Source organism: Myotis daubentonii, chromosome 12, assembly GCF_963259705.1.
Source record: "Myotis daubentonii chromosome 12, mMyoDau2.1, whole genome shotgun sequence".
NCBI classification, from domain to species: domain Eukaryota; kingdom Metazoa; phylum Chordata; class Mammalia; order Chiroptera; family Vespertilionidae; genus Myotis; species Myotis daubentonii.
In genome coordinates this window covers 11,709,803-11,725,335 of record NC_081851.1, presented here as the reverse complement: position 1 = coordinate 11,725,335, position 15,533 = coordinate 11,709,803, and the positions used below count along the sequence as shown (strand labels likewise).

General features: G+C 57.3%; 1 protein-coding gene and 1 long non-coding RNA gene across 2 annotated transcripts in view; one reads left to right on the top strand and one right to left on the bottom strand.

The window, feature by feature from the left end:
• The window catches only part of LOC132212997 (uncharacterized), a 407,119-nt gene that overhangs the window by 128,821 nt on the left and 262,765 nt on the right, over positions 1 to 15,533 (bottom strand). The window lies entirely within an intron of this gene.
• Positions 1 to 15,533, top strand: part of LOC132213854 (protein Daple-like) — a 35,019-nt gene that overhangs the window by 5,031 nt on the left and 14,455 nt on the right. Inside the window, 7 exon segments of the mRNA XM_059660757.1 lie at positions 3,068 to 3,208; positions 3,850 to 3,970; positions 6,281 to 6,426; positions 11,056 to 11,193; positions 12,741 to 12,965; positions 13,011 to 13,202; positions 13,695 to 13,936. Coding sequence (XP_059516740.1) covers positions 3,068 to 3,208; positions 3,850 to 3,970; positions 6,281 to 6,426; positions 11,056 to 11,193; positions 12,741 to 12,965; positions 13,011 to 13,202; positions 13,695 to 13,936 — 1,205 coding nt within the window.

Sequence of the window (15,533 nt, the reverse complement as noted above, 5' to 3'; positions counted from 1 at the left end):
CCAAGGCCCGTGTGCCAGGGTCCAGGGAGCAGAGAGGACAGAGCTTGCACCCACATGCTTACACAAAAGGGGTGCCAACAGCCCTGCTGGCTGTGCGCAGCCTCCCGTCAGCCCTGCTCTGCCAAGTTTCCTGTGTGCAGCTCGAGCCCCTGAGGGCAGGGGCAGGGCCTGTCTGACTGCATGCCTGGGCCTGGCACACACAAGTCACTTGGTAGTAACCTCACAGGCCAAGTAAAAACACATCTCAGCATGAAAAGACTTGCAACCTGGGGAGAAGGACGGAGGAATCAGAGGTGTTGTCTCCTTCGGACGGTGACAGTGTCGGGTGTGATGGGCAGCAGAGCAGAGAGCCAAACACGACTGTCACGTGGACACCCACCACTCGGGGCCCTCCTATGGGTATAGGGGGAGCCACAGACGGCCCGGGTGGCCGTCCAGTGTCGCCACTGAGAAACATAAAAGGGGAGGGTGTCAGTGCCACAACCTGAGGAGACAGGCCTGGGCGCCCCTAGGCACAGCTGGGAAGTGTGGGTGCACCAGGGGATCCTTGACTTCCGTCTGCAAACGCTCATCCCACCTCTGCTGCCAGGGCCCGGGGTGGAGGACAGAGGCAGAGAGAGAGTGCCTGGAAGGTCCCGCTGGTCCCATGCTTTGTCCTTGGCTGAAATTCCCGCTTCCAGAGCGCAGACGTGCGGGTGCCTTGAGGGTCCTGAGCAGCTGAGGGCCAGCTGGGCCTGTCTCTGCCCCTCAGAGAGGGATGGGCACTGAGCTTCCTGGGCAGGGCTTGCTCCCAGAGGCGGCGGAGGCTCCGCAGGGGAGTCCCAGCTCTCACTCCACTTGCTGGGTGTGGAGCAAGCCTTGTCCCCATCCATCACAGAAGAGGTGGTCGAGGCACCTCTGAGCCCCTCGTGCCCTGGCACCGGGTGGCGTCTATAGGAACACGTTTCTAGTGAGCTTATAACGTGACGTTCTGTCCACAGATGGGGCCCCTGGATCCGATCGTGCAGGGAGGGGCAGGGCGGGTGGTGGCAAGGCAGGTAGGAGCTGGGTTTAAGATCGGGCCCCGGGGCAGGTGGTCTCACACTCTCTGCCTCCTCCAGGCCCAGCCTTTGCCACTTTAGGACTTGGGCACAGCTTCTCGGGGTCTGGTCTCTCACTTCTGCGGTGGTGGGGTGTGCAAAGCAGGTTTAGATGTTTCTGCTGCCTGATACATGGGGAAGGCTGACACCCCCAGAAAACTGAGGCCCATTGGAAGAATAGCTGTAAATCATTTTGTTCCATGCTGTACTCTGCTTCTGGACACTTGTCCATCCTGCCTTTCCCCAGGTCCTTCAGGGCCCAACTCACATGGCACCTGTGACTCCTCCTCATGGTATGATTCAGCTGACAAGTGTCTTTGAACACTTCTGGGGGCCCCATGCGAAGAGGAGTGGCATAGTCCTGCCCTGCAGGAATAGCCTTGCGGGGGGCGGGCTCACAGGCCAGTTCAGTGTTGCCTCATAGTGGGCACTCTGGGTGCCCAGCATCTGACTCAGTGGGTGGGATAGAGTGGAGTTGAAGTCCTCAGAGTGGGCAATTCCGGCTGGGTTTTGAAGGCTGAGTAGGAGTTGGTTGTAAGGATGACTGAGAGGCTGTGCTATGGGATCCTTCAGGGCCTGAGAATATGGTGAGACTGGTAAGTACTGGTGGGTAGACACAAGATGAGAATTCTGGGGGCAGTGGCCAAGGGGGGAGAGATGGGCCTCCTTCCTGTAGAAGCTCCTCCATGAGCTCTGGCTCACAGCTCTGATAGTGGTTGGGGCTCCTTACCCACGCGGACTCCTTAAGGATAAGGTGCAAGGCTGCTGAGGGCAGTGAAGAAACAGGACTGGACCTCCCTGCCTGAATACAAGCCCAGCTTCACCCCTGGCTGGCTTTGTGACTTGGGGTTCATTCCTTAATTGACCCAAGTCAGCCTCTTCGTGTGTAGGAAGGGACTGTCCCTGCCTCCCTCTGGGGGCTGTTGTGAAGAGTGAATGTGGCAGAGACAGAGAGCACCTAGTGCAGGGCCAGGAACAGGCAGGAAGGGGGCTGCGAGGTTAAGCCAGAGTCACTGACCAAACCCTTCCAGCTGCCAGGCTTTGATCAGAACCGTGTCCACTGGCGGTAGGTGCACGGTTTCCCCTCTACCGAGAATCCGGGGTTCTGGCCGTGCGGGGAAATGAACACGTGATGGATAAGCAGGAGCTACTGGCCCGCTCCCAGGTGTTAGAACCCGTGAGTGGGGCAAGCCTTGGAAAACAGCCCGCCAAGAGAAATGGGCATGTCCCCGTGGATGCGTGCTTGCAGACTCTGAGGGCATTCAGGGGAGACTCAGTCCCCCTGAGACTGAGTGGCGCTGGGAGGGTTTGTGGGGGTGGGGCGGAACCAGAGATGAGGGGGATGAGCTGAACTGTGTGTGCTGGGCACTGGGACAGGAGTGAGTGCAGTGGACGCCGCCCGTGAGGGGCCCCACCATTGTGTTCCATCCCCAGCATGTGCCTGGCACACAGAGGCCATAGTACTGGTTTGCTTGTTGTGTCTTACAGACCCTCATTGCCGGGAAACTGCCCAGAGCTGTTGTTTCTCTAAGAGTAGGTGTGTGACATGTTCAAATAGGACCTGCTATTGAACAAAAGCTCCTCTGAATTTTGTTCCATGACCCAGATCAGTGGAGTGACTGAGAGAGGCCTAGACTCGGCCCTCAAAGCCAGGACAGACTCTCAGCCCCACCCCTTCCTTGTTCTAAGAAAGTGGCTCAGCCACATCCCACACCTGTCAGCAGGTGCACGCATCCAACCATGGAGGCTGTACATGTCAGACACTCTCACAGTGTTCCCTTCCCGAATTTAAACAGTGTCTTCCTGCGGGGATTTTTCCATCTGGCCTGGCCTAATGGAGAAGGGCAGGGGCTCAAAAGTGGAGACAGAGCTTCCCCTGGCAGCAGGGTCATCCCTAGGATGTTGGTTTGGGCCCAGTGACTGGAAGAACTGTTGTCATGATCAGGGGCCTTAACCTGATGGCTCTCATGTGTGTTCTTGCTGACCAGGTGCCGACTGGAGACGATTATTTTTCCATGGACACCGAGGGCCATCTCCAGGACCATTGGATTTGGTATTGGATTGATAAGCTATTCGAGCGGGAGAAGGAGAATGTGCAGCTGAAATCGAGGCTGCACCACCTACAATTGGTAGGACAAGCTGTGGTCACCACGTGTAGCAGAGATGGGGGCAGTTTTAGGTTCATGTTGTGCCCTTCTCTGATGTTCAGCTACTGGATAGGTGCTGCTGCCAACACAGTGATGCTCTGAGGGCGGAGAGTCGCTTGCTAAGCTCAGTGGCTTGAGTGGGCACCACTGAAGCCTCCAACACGGAGAGGCCTGATGCTGTGTTGCTTTCCTGTGAGGATGGAGGGGTTGGGCCTCTGTTGCAAAAAAGGGTCTCCCTGGCATTTATGATGTGGGTTGAGCTGTGATGTGAGTCCCTACGGCCTTTCCAAGGGGTTAGGCCTGCTAAGGGGCCACAGAGCTGCCGTCACCATAGCACTTGCTCTAAAGCCCTGCGCTGTACGTCACTTTGTTCAGACACCCCTCAGAGACCTCGGGTGTCTTCATCCCCTAGGTCACTGGGTCAGCATACCTTTTAGTGGCTGTAAGTCTCACCGCTGGGCCATGTGCTGGAGTCATTTCTGTGCAGCTGTGTTTTTGGAATTGAGCAGGGGCATGGAGGCCCTTCATCCTGAGGGAATGAGGACAGATGCACGGGGGCCGGGGCTTTTCCAGAGCGTGCCCCAGTCCACATCCTCACCCCCCACCCCCACTTCCTGCACTAGGCCCGGGACACAGACCAGAAATGCCTTGAGGAGCTGCGGGAAGAGATCATGGCCCTCAAGACTGCACAAGGGCAGAGTGTGGAGGAGTCCGCCCACCTGCACTGGGAGCTGGAGCAGCTGTCAGAGGGTAAGCAGCAGCCCCTGGTGGCTGAGAGCCAGCCTGGCTGTGGATCCTCTCTTACCCAGGGAGCTGAGCCCTTGGCTCTGAAACTCATGTGTCAACCCTTCCTCTACCCAAGTAAATAGGGTTTTATTGAAGGGCCATTTGGAACTGTGTCATTGCAATTCTCCCCAAGAACATGAAGGGCCTGGCCACCTTGAGTCAGGCCGCGAAATGCGAAGGAAGTGCTGCCAGATTTCTCAGCTCCCATTCAGCCAGTGCCAGGAGCTTCCAGGTGACAGAACACTGATGCCCAGGGGGGTCTTTGATCTTTCGGGGGAGGAGTGGAAGCTCGGGATGCAGGAGGCGTCCCCAGTGGTCACTCGCCTCCATGATAGTTGTACCCGGGGCATGGTTTCCTCCGTTGATTTCATCATCGGACAGATGGGTATGGTCTGCTCTCCGTCTTCCTGGGCTGGGGCTGCTCAGTGGCTGCTGAAGGGGACCCAGGCCTCTTCCACGCCCTCTGGTGTTGGCCCCCTCCCAGCCCCCAGAGGAGGTGAGGGGGTGGCCAGGAAACGTGGGTGTGGTGGCCGGCAGTGCAGCAGGAGCCTCAGCACCCGGCAAACAACAAGCCAGTTCCTGTGTCCAATAATAGCACACGTGCACCTGAGAGTGCAGGTTAGGGTTTGCTTAGAGCTCTGCAGAGCCAGGAGGGCCTTAGGCTGTTTGGGGAGGGGCTGCTTTTTCAATTCTGAGCAAAATTCCTCAGCGTCATGGAAAGGCTGTTGAAAGCAGCTGGGTATTCCTTCTCTTCAAGGCGTCCCATCCGCTCCAAACCTAAAATCAGTTCACTGAACTGCGAGTCTGTGTGAGAAGTTAGTTCTTTCCTTGGTTTGGTGACTCCCCAGTCCTGGGTACCCAGGCTCTGGGAGTTCAGGTTCCTGGGGAACACACTGCCCCCTGGTGGGACACAGAAGTGGTGCCAGCTGGCAAGGCCTGGCTCAGACCAGATGTGCTTGTTAGAGACCAAGGTGGCTGATGGGGTTGGAAAGCCTCCCTGATCCAGATGCTCAGTGCAGCTTGTGAGGCCTTTCACTGACTGACTTCTTCTTCGTGTTCCCAACTCCTACTGCTCAGCTGGCAGCTCACGAACAAAGCGTGAACGTACTTTGTGTGGTTGGGGTGGTGGCTTCTTGAGTCAGAAAGGCCTGGTTTAAAGTCCTGGCTCCTATACGTGTTAGCCAGGTGACCTCTTCTGCACCTCAGTTTTCTTATCTGAAAAATGGGGGTAATGAAGCTGCCTCACAGGATTGCTATGGGTATCTTGTGAGAGGAGGCAGTGAAGCATTAGGCTGTGCCTGGCCCACGGGGCGCCAACAAAGGATCGCTGTTCTCTTCGCCCTTGTCTTATCCAAAGATACCCATTGCTCTGCTTCTTGGGGTGCTCGTGAGCAGCCCTACTAGCAGTACAGTGTGATAAGGCTCCCAGAGCTGAGTGTGTGGCCTGGAGGGACAGGCGAGGGTCAACCCTGACCCCTCAGACAGTCATGTTTTCCTCCTGAACAAGCCCCGGGACTTTCCCAAAGTCACACACCTGCTGGCGGCAGGGAGGGGCCAGGAACTCCCATTCTTCTCAGGTCTGTGCTCCCTTTCTATTCCGCATTGAAGCTGTTTAAAAGCAAAGGAGGACATTGCCTTTTTCTACCTTATGTTTTCATCTCACTTAGAATTTTAAAAGCAATTTGGATACACTGTCTCATTCTCTTTCAATGCAACTGTGAAAGTACAAAATGAAATCTCTGACTGAAGGACCTTACCCAGAGATGGCGAGTACTGGGCATATGCGCCCCATAGCCTCTTCCACCCACAGACATGCGGTCAATGATCGTGTCCCCGCTACACCCTCGGCTGAGCCACCTGGATTCCCACCACTCTGAGTCTGGCACAGAGAGCTCACTCTCTTTGCCATCTCCGTTAGTCTCTGAAATCCTTGGCTTGACGGTCAGGTTAAAACGTGGCAGAAAGTGGTGCCAGCAATTCCACTGTCTTGAACGTTTGCATTGGCTCCTCTCTACCATCACCTGCTTTCTTCTTAAGCTCTGCTTGCTCCCCTAACAAACCCAGCTGAGCCAGCAGAGGGGCCATAACCGCCCGAGGAACCCTCAGGTGCAGACAGCAACAGCGCCCTGGGAAAAAGGAAGGGCACCCCGCTGACCATCCCAGACCCTCAAGCCTAGGGCTCAGGGTAATGGCCATCTCAGCGCTGGGGGCAGAGAGCAGAAGCTGAGGCCCCTGGAATATGGGCTCTGACTCCACTTTGCTCTTCAGCCTCCAGCTGCTTCCTGAAGCTGGACAAGGAGAAGCAGAGCCGCCAGGACACCGTCCAGGGGCTGCGCGACGCCTCCCTGGCCCTGCAGGAGAGCAGCCTCCAGCGACAGGAGCTGGAGAAGGAGAACCAGCAGCTCAGAAAGCAGGTACCCGTGGGTGGTGTCCAGAACATACAGGCATGAAAGTGGCCAGGGGGAGCACCCAGGTGTCGGTGAGCATGCACAGTTGGGCGACAGGCAAAGTCCAGTGCAGCCACTGTTATGGTAGGGGGACAGGAGGCCTCCTGGAGAGGCGTCACGAGGCAGCATGAGGAGTCCCTGCAGCAGTGAGACCGCACATGATGGACCTCTGTGTGCCTCGTTGCCCTCATCTGTGAAATGGGGTTAGCGATGCACCCACCAGTAGGTGTGGTGAGGATGGTGTGAGTTAGTGCAGGCAGAGGGTCCAGCCCGTGGTGAGTGCCTCATGGAAGGAGAGCAGCGCCCTGTTAGAAACCATCAGGCGGGCCCGGGAGAGAAGCAGCGATGGAAGACTCGCTCCCGTGTGGAGACCATGGATGGGCCGTTTCAGGGCTTGGCTGCTGGTGACAGGAGTGCAGTGCCCACTCTCTACTTTCGGTCGAGGGGATGAGGAAGAGGAGATGGCTGGACTGCATTGCCTTTCTGGACAAACCAGGTCTTCCCAGTAGCACAGTAGAACAGACATCTGGGAGGACAGACAGGCTTACCAGCCAGGTTCATCCTACAGTTACCAGGACTCCATTCACATGGCAAGAAGGGCCCTGAGAGGCTAGCAACAGCCTCCCTGTGCTGGTCATTCTGGGTCAGAGGGCCTCAGTCCATGTAGCCAACACGGGTGACACAGCTGCGTCACGGGCTCTGAGCACACCTTGACGGGTGCCCGGATTCCGGGTGAGGAAGGCGCAAGGTCACTCTTGTTTGCTGACCACCTGGCAGGACTGGTGCTTTCAGGTGTCTGGGTGTCTGTCCCGACCGGCCCAGGGGCTCTGCCAGCGTCATTTGCGGAGGCTGCCCTGGCAATGGAAGGGACGTGGGCTGCAGACCGGAGACCTGGGTGCCGCTGGTCACAGCTCTGCTGGAACTTCATCTCTGGGTGAGGCTGGGACCGCCCCTCCTCCTGTGCAGTGGTTTCTCCAGGCCTCTTGTGGGGCGTCCGAGGTTCCATGACTCAGGCTTCTCGTCCTTTGAGGCTCCGTGCGCCTAGCAGCAGAGCAGCGGCCAAGCAGCGTGTCCTCTCCCTGGGGGCCGGAGGAAGGCCCTCCTCGTACCGCGTCACTCTGTGCAGCGCAGCTCAGGGAAAGCCACCAGACAGCCTGGGTTTTAGATTCATGTGGGCGGGCACAGTGAATGTCTCTGTAAATGGCAGCTCAACCTCTGCCGACATAGAAAGGCTTGACCTTTAGAAAGATGAGAACCTCCAACGGGGCGGGTCCTCAGGGGTGAGCTGCAGAGGCCTGCGCTGTAGCCTCTGGCCCAGCTCCCAGCAGGGCTGAGAAATGATCTCTGATGCTTCTCCTGCCCTCGGCGTCCACTCCGGTCCCTCCTCCGCACACACAGGACAGGTGGTGGCTGCCGCCTCCCCACATGACTCCTTAGCCCTGTCTCTCGGGTCCCATCCCCACTTCCTCTCCTGATCAGTTCCCTGTAGGACCCCAGGGCAGTCCTGCCACAGCCCTCAGAGACCTGTCTTGGCTCTGAGCCCCTGGTGGGAGGGAGGGGCCACAGTTCCCAGACTAGCGCTGTCCCTTGTTTGCTGCCAGGAGCCCTGCGAAGGCGGCCCTTCTGCTCTCCTCCCTGTCCTGCTCAGCCCGCTGGGGCCTGGCTGCATCATGGGTCCTCCCTAATGTTGGATCGATGGTGCATCTGGGCCATCAGCTAAAAACCACAGGGGACGTGGCCTGACATTGACCTCCCTGGAGCCAGGACAGGCCCATCTTGGACACGTCCAGACAACGTGGCCCTCTGGGAGGTGTCTGAGAAGAAGGGACCAGGGTCAGCCAGGACAGGCGGCTTGGAGTCCCAGGCCCCCGGTGCCAGCTCGGCTCTCCCACCACCCAGTGTCGCCCAGGATGTAGGCTCCCTTCGGTCTGTGTAAACCTTAGTTCCCGAAGTTCACGTCCTTCCCTGTAACTCATGACCTTTCTGTGGACCTTAGAGAGGGTGCGCCCCCCACCCTCACTTGGCACTGACATCCTCAGACTGCATTCCTCTTAGGAAGAGGGCAGCCCTTTGGGGCCTATCGTGGGAACACAAGCGCAGCACAGGGGCTGATGGCAGGCCCCTGGCACCCGCGTGCTCTGGGGACCTGGAGCCTCCACACAGGAGCCCGCGGCCCAAGCCTGGTGCTTTGAGGAAGACAGGAAACCATCTCAGCCCAGTGAGCTCTCAGAGTGGTTCTCAACCTTCCTAATGCCGCGACCCTTTAATACAGCTCCTCATGTTGTGGTGACCCCCAACCATAAAACCATGTTCATTGCTACTTCATAACTGTAGTTCTTCTACTGTTATGAATCGTAATGTAAATATCTGATATGCAGGATGTATTTTCATTGTGCGCGACCCACAGGTTGAGAACCGCTGCCCTAGAGCCTTCAGGGAAGGACAGGAGTGAGAGTTCCAGTTCCATGGCAAACAGAAGCAGAGAAAGATGGGGGTGTCCAGCGGGTGGGGGGTGCTGGGGGGGCATGGGGCAATCACAGCTTCAGACAAGAAGCAGCCATGCCAGATATGTAAAGGTTGGACATAACATTCCTTTCACTGGGACAGATGGGGGTCAGCGGGGAGAAGGATTAGCAGTAAGACAGGGAGGGGGGTGAACAAGGCAGGAAGTTGGGGGGCACACACCCCAGGCCCCGTCTGAGAGAGCAGGCCTGGGGTCGGCCCACTGCGGTGCGTTCGGCTTTGCCGCATCCTCACTGTGGGGCTCTGGGCAGATCACTGGACTCCCTGGGCCGGTATCCTTCTCTGAATGAGGGGGATTGACAGCTGTGCAGGGCCTTCCCCCTCAGGGCCAGCTCCAGAGCAGGCGCTGCCATCAGGGCAGATGCCTGCTTCCTGCTGAGCCCAGACCTGGTGCTAGGAAGTGAGGCAGCGATCAGGAAGGAGAAGAAAGGTGTTCTCACTTGTGAGAAAGACTCAGACACATAGCTCCTTGCAGCGCCTTTTGCTGTTGACCCTGGCTGGGTGGGGCTGCCCCATCCTCGGGTCCCCATGTTGGGGCAGGGGGCTGGGTGTGCCCACAGGGTGCTGTGAGGGCACGGATATGAGCCCCACTGTGCCTGGCCCTCCCCCTCATGGGGAAGAAGCTCCCTGCCTGATACTTCCTAGGAGTCTGGAGACAGTGCCCAGACCTGTGAGATAAAGGCAGGGCGGCCTCGGCCCAGGAAAAGTAGGCAGAGCTGGCATTAGAGCAGCGATCCTTCCAGGAGTTTGTCAATCTGCCTGTACCAGGCCACCCCCAGCCCGGTGAATGGAGCCGGCTCTCGGTCCTGCTGCTCACTGGGTTGCAGGGTGTCTGAAGGTCCTGCCCCCAGAGGTTCTAGTCAGTGGCCTGAGGTCTCAGGTGTCTAAAAGCTCTGAGAGCCACCTGATCTGGATCGTGGGGCTCCTCTGTTTTAGCTTTAGAGCCATCATCCCAAACCAGCATCAGGGTCAAAAGTCAAATGCAGGCTCTTGGGCCCCAGCCCAGAATGACCATGTCAGAAGCTCTGAGGGTGGGAGGGGCCTGGCGCTCTCAGGAGGGGTCAGCTCTTGTTGTACCTGCCCCCTGCCAGGTGTGAGCTGAGCATGTCACCCTGACAGAAGCTGGCGCCCATGCCTGCTGCTTGCTGGCACTGTCAGTTAAGGACACCTGCTCACAGTCACATCGTTAGCAGGGAATGACCCTCTTCCCGTCCCCTGTGGTCATGAGTTTGTTGTCAGTGGGAAGGGACAGCAGCACGGGCCTCGCCTGGGAGTCGCACCTCAGGGCCCACCCTGAGTCTGAATCTGCATCCATCACGGTGTTCAGGTGTCAGGCACAGAGTGTGGGACTTGCAGGTCCAGGCAGTTCATGTTCAGGGAGTGGGCACTGGTGGTTCCCGCAGAAGAGCTCCGTGTCGGGCCGCTGATTGGGCAGTCGTCCAGGCAGGACGGAGCTGGTCTGGCCTGGGCGCAGTGGGGTGTGGAGGGGGAGCCACATGGGGAATGAGGACAGGCCTTGGTGGTCCATTTACTTGGAGGGGAGAGGAGGGAGAGAGATAGCAGAGGACCCCTGAGAGCAGCTGGATGAATAGGAATGTCACCAACTGGGTGAAGTCCCTGTAGGACATCCAGTGGTGGCTGCTGGCCCAGGAATGTGGCCTGACCCTCAGGACAGTAGTGGACACGGCCTAAGATGGAAGCATTGAGAGTGAGCAGTGGAAAGCTGGGAGGGAAGCTGACCGATGGGTGTCCATGGCCTTTTTCTCTACCATGAGCTGGAAGTACACACCATGGGCTGAGAGGTGATGGTCCAGGGTATGGGGAGCTCACTGCACAACTAGGCCTGACCTGGGCAGCGGCTCAGGGACTCCACCCAGGAGCCAGGCTTCTCCCTTCCTGCTCTGCAGCCTTGGCAGTGGCTGATGTACCTCCCCAGGAAGTGGGCAAGAAGGTTCCCCTTAAGAAAAGGCCTGATAAAGTGTTCTGTGGGGCTGACAGGTTTCGGGTTTGCTTTAAAACACAGTTCACTCCCTGAAACGGACTTTTGCATGGGCTGGGTCTTTGGCTCCGCAGATTGAAGACTGGCAAGTCCAGATGGAAAGAGAAAAGCAGACCAGCCGGGATCTGGCGACTCTCTGTGAGGAGCTGGTGGAGGAGAGAGAACAGCTGCTCCGTGACATCGAGACCCTGAAGGCTGAGGAAGCCCAGGAGGTAGGCCCTCCAGCGCCATGCCTCCCCTGGCGCCCCTGCCTGCAAGAGGGAGAGTCCAGGACCATAGGCTGTCCTGGGAATCCAGCAGTGATTCCCGGGTTACCAGTCTCTTCCCTCAGCTGCAGCTCACACCAGCAATTCCAGCCACTGCAGGGGCGCGGGGACAGATATTGCTTCCCAGGGACACTGGCAATCTTTTGGTTTTTTCAATCTATTTTTTATTTATTTCAGAGGGGAAGGGAGAAGGAGAGAGGGATAAAAACATCAATGATGAGAGAGAATGATTGATTGGCTGCCTCCTGCATGCCACCTACTGGGATTGAACCAGCAACCTGAACATGTGCCCTGACCGGTAATCGAACCGTGACCTCCTGGTTCATAGGTTGATGCTCAAGCATTGACCCACACTGGCTGGAGATCACTGGCCATCTTGTTTATGATTGTCATGACTTGGGGGAGGAGAGGGGAGGTGCTCCTGGCTGTGCTCCAAGCTGTGGTGGGAGAGGCCAGAATGCTGCTAAATGTCCTGCAGCTCATGGGACAGCCCGTAGGACAAAGATCCCCCTTCAAATGTCCAGCTTCACACTCAGAGCCTTGGATAACCTCCAGGGTTGACCTGCCTCACCCCACAGGAAGTCCTGGGGTAGGCAGCCCAGTGCTGGGGCAGCGGCTCAGGGACGCCACCCAGAAACCAGGCTTTTCTCTTCCTGCTCTGCCAGTCTTGGCAGTGGCAGTTGTACCTCACCAAGAAGTGGGCAGGAAGAATGTGGAGTGTGAAGAGACAGAGGGAAGGCCTCCCGGGATCCTCTGTGAACATCTCATTGGCCACACCTGACACATGACTAACCCTAGCTGGAAGGGAGGCTGGGTATCAGGCACTTGAGTTCTTCAGCCTCTCTAGTATTGCAGAAAAGGGGCTTGGGGAGGTGCTGTGTAGACTTAAGAGGCATGCATCTACCCTCCCCCAATATGGCTTCCAGTCTAGGAGGTGGAACGACAGGTGACTTGAGACGTGTGCTATTGAGGGAATATACGTGGGTCCAGGGAGAGTCTTATTAGGTGGAGGACATTTAGAATCACGGTGCAGGGCTTCCCTGAGTAGCTGTCAATCACACTGAGCCCTGGAGGATGAGAAGGAGCCAGTGATGCTGGAGGCCGCGGGTGGAGGCAGGTGAGCATTCACAGCAGAGGGAAGATCATGTGCAATGTCTGCAGGGGAGAGTGGCGTGAGGGGCGGCCACAGAGGTGGGCGGTCAGCTCTCGAGCCATTGTGAACCAGGGTAAAAAGCACCAAGGAAATCACTTTCATTGTTTTAAGAGAAGATGTGGTTTTTGTTTCTAAGTCATTTGGCTTCTGTGAAAGTGTTTAGACTGGAACTGTCTGGGTGGGGATCTCCGTGCCTTCACCTTCTGTCCATATCAGGCCTTTGGGAAACGTTAAGACGTCCTTTAGGTCCATGATGAAATGGGCATTTCAGGCCTACACTTTAGGTCTCCAATTTGGACCGAAATCACGCCTGTGTCATTTCCATTGTGTTTTCCTGCAGTTCAAGGATCTTAAACAACTGGTGCGTTCACTGCGGGATAGTTCACAGACCAGCAGCAAGGCCCGCATGAAGGGCCAGAAGACTGAGAAAAAAGTGCTCCTCCAGGCGGTGACAGACACCAAAAGGAAAGTGACCATGATGGAGTGGCAGCGGCGGCAGCTGTGCCGGGACCTGGAGCAGGTGAAGGCGCAGGCGGCGCAGGCACAGGAGCTGGAGCACAGGAAGGTGCGGGTGAAGGAGCACGTGGTGCGGACACAGAAGCTGGAGCAGGAGCTGCATCGCCTGCAGGAGGAGATCGAGAAGCTGGCCATGGAGGTCAGCGCCCTGACGACAGCCCCCGAGAGGGTCCACGCCCTCGAGCGGGAGAGCCCGGACCTGTTGCTGGAGAACCAGAGGCTGCAGACGTCTCTGGACACCCTGCAGCCCGAGGGCCTGGAGCAGGACAAGCAGCTGGACACCAGGGTAATTCTTGCCTCAGAATGAGTTAGGACGGATTCCTCCCCGGTCAACTTTCTGGTGGCTTGAATTCGGTTGGATGGGTGTTGTGTAAATATCGGAGAAATGGGTTGGTAGTGCTGTTCAGGTTCTCTATGTCCTCACTGATTTTCCATGCACTTTTCAAAGTGATCAGAGAGGGTACCCAAGGAGCTTATCCAGAGAAAGGGCACAAATTGCCAAGAAAGGTCACATGTGCAGAGAGGGGCCCAGGACTAAGCTTAGGCCCATGGGGCAGTCCGTTTCTGCCGTGGGCCTTCCCAGAGCAGCTCCTTGACTGCAGGGAGAACTGTCCTCAGCACGGCTGGGTGCTGCCTCTCCTGAGGGTCCTGCTATTTTGGTGTCGACACTTGACCTGCTCTTGGCCCCTCACTCCGTGTGGGGACGTGGGGATCCGGAGTCTGTGGTCCCCCTGGGCCTGCACCTGGTGAGGCATCATCCCCTTCTCCCTCCCGGCAGGTGGAAAATTCCACTCTGAGCTCCCAGAGCGCCTCGCTCACTGCGCTCACAGAGCAGAACACGCAGCTCCAGCACCAGCAGCTGGCGGCAGCCCACAAGGCCCTGCAGCAGGAACACGCGTGCCTGGGCGCGCTCCACGAGCGCCTGGCTAGGGAGCACGAGGCCCTTCTGGACAAGTACCGCCGCCAGAAGACACTGCTGAGTCAGACCCTGAAGCTGGAGAGCAAGGCTCTCAGTGACAGGTGGGTGCCTGCGGCTGGGGGTGACGGACAGGCTCCCCGGGCTCCTGTCCCCCCTTCACTCTGGCCGCTCATGTTTCCTCTGCCCGCTGCTTCACAGTGAAGAGAAGTAAATCCACCTTCACGCTCAGCGATGTGGAGTTGGTGTGGCTGGAGACTGAGGGGCAGGAGGGTCCCCCAGGGGAGAAGGGTGTGCCCACTAATCCTGGCTCAGGGAAACCAGGTGTCAGCATTGGGGTCCCAGCTCCTGGGGGATTCCTACCCCCTCTTCCTTTCCTCTCCAAACCAAGGACCAGGAGGAGAAGTCACCACAGCTGCCAATTTTCAGGGGCGTGCCTTATCTAGCTCCCCAGGCCTTTTCCCTGTCCAAGTCTCAAAGTCTGCACTTCTGATTTTCTTTTTTTACTTTTAATTTTGGAAAGTTTTGAATATATGGACGTGTACAGACTAGTATAGTGAAAACCCCGTGTTCCCCTCACCTGCAGCAGCATTACCAATACTCTGCCATTCTCATGTCATCTTTACCTCTGACTCTCCATATACCTTTTTAAGGTAAAATTGATGTACCTCAAATGCATAAATCTTAACTTTGCACTTTTTCAAAATCAGGGCTTTGTGTGCATGTTGTCAGCCAACTTCGTCTGAGCTCCTGCCAGGCAGATCCCTGATTGCAGTGACCCCAGCAGGTGCACCGGGACCCAGAGCCTGGTGGAAGTGAGATGTACAGAGGACTCCAATGTGGTGGGCGAGAGAGGGAGAGATGCGCTAAAGAGAGGCTCTCCCACACTTGGAGCAGCCCAGGAGGGAGCTGTCCACTTCCTGTGCTTGTGAGTTGTCCCTGCTGAGTTCTTCCCAGGCCTCTGCCTCAGCAAGATGCTAGGCAAAGGCTGGGGCTCCCTGGGAGCAGCTGAGGTGCAGGGATTTGGCATCACAGGGACCAGGAGGGCACTGAGCCTGCAGAGCCTGCAGAGGGCGCCTGCTGCTGCATGAACTTGGGGGAGATGACATACATTTACACACTCACCCAGTGCTTCCTGTGGACTCTCCCCAGAGCCTTCCACCCGTTTCTCCACCCAGATGCCCATCCTTCGGGGGTGCCGAGATGTCTGCTCCTATCAGACTCTCGTTTCTTCCAGCCAGAATGAGCATCTTCTGCCTCTTGGCATCTCCATCTCTGCCTCCTCTGCACCCATCCTGTGTTCACGAGATGCTTAGTGAGCACCCACTGGGCGCCTGGTGCTGTCTAACATGGTTTGAATGCACCCAGCTGACTACTGATGGGCGCCTCCTGTGGTGCCCACCCCTCACCAGGTGCTGAGGGCCCTACCCTCAATGATAACCGTGTGGATATATTCTTATGGCTGTTAACATGGGAAGGTTTGTACAGGTGGCATTTGACTGGTCTGAGGGAGGAGTTCATTGCTCTGCCTATGACTCCTTGCTTGGTGGACCTACTGTGTGATTCAGTGGATTTTGCTGGTTGGACAGATAGCTGGAGGCCATTGGTGTGTCTGCAGCAGGGCTGCAGGTTAGAGGTGGAGGTGCCTGGAACACAGGCCGGGGCCTCTGTATTCATTTCACCTGACACTTGACTGAGACA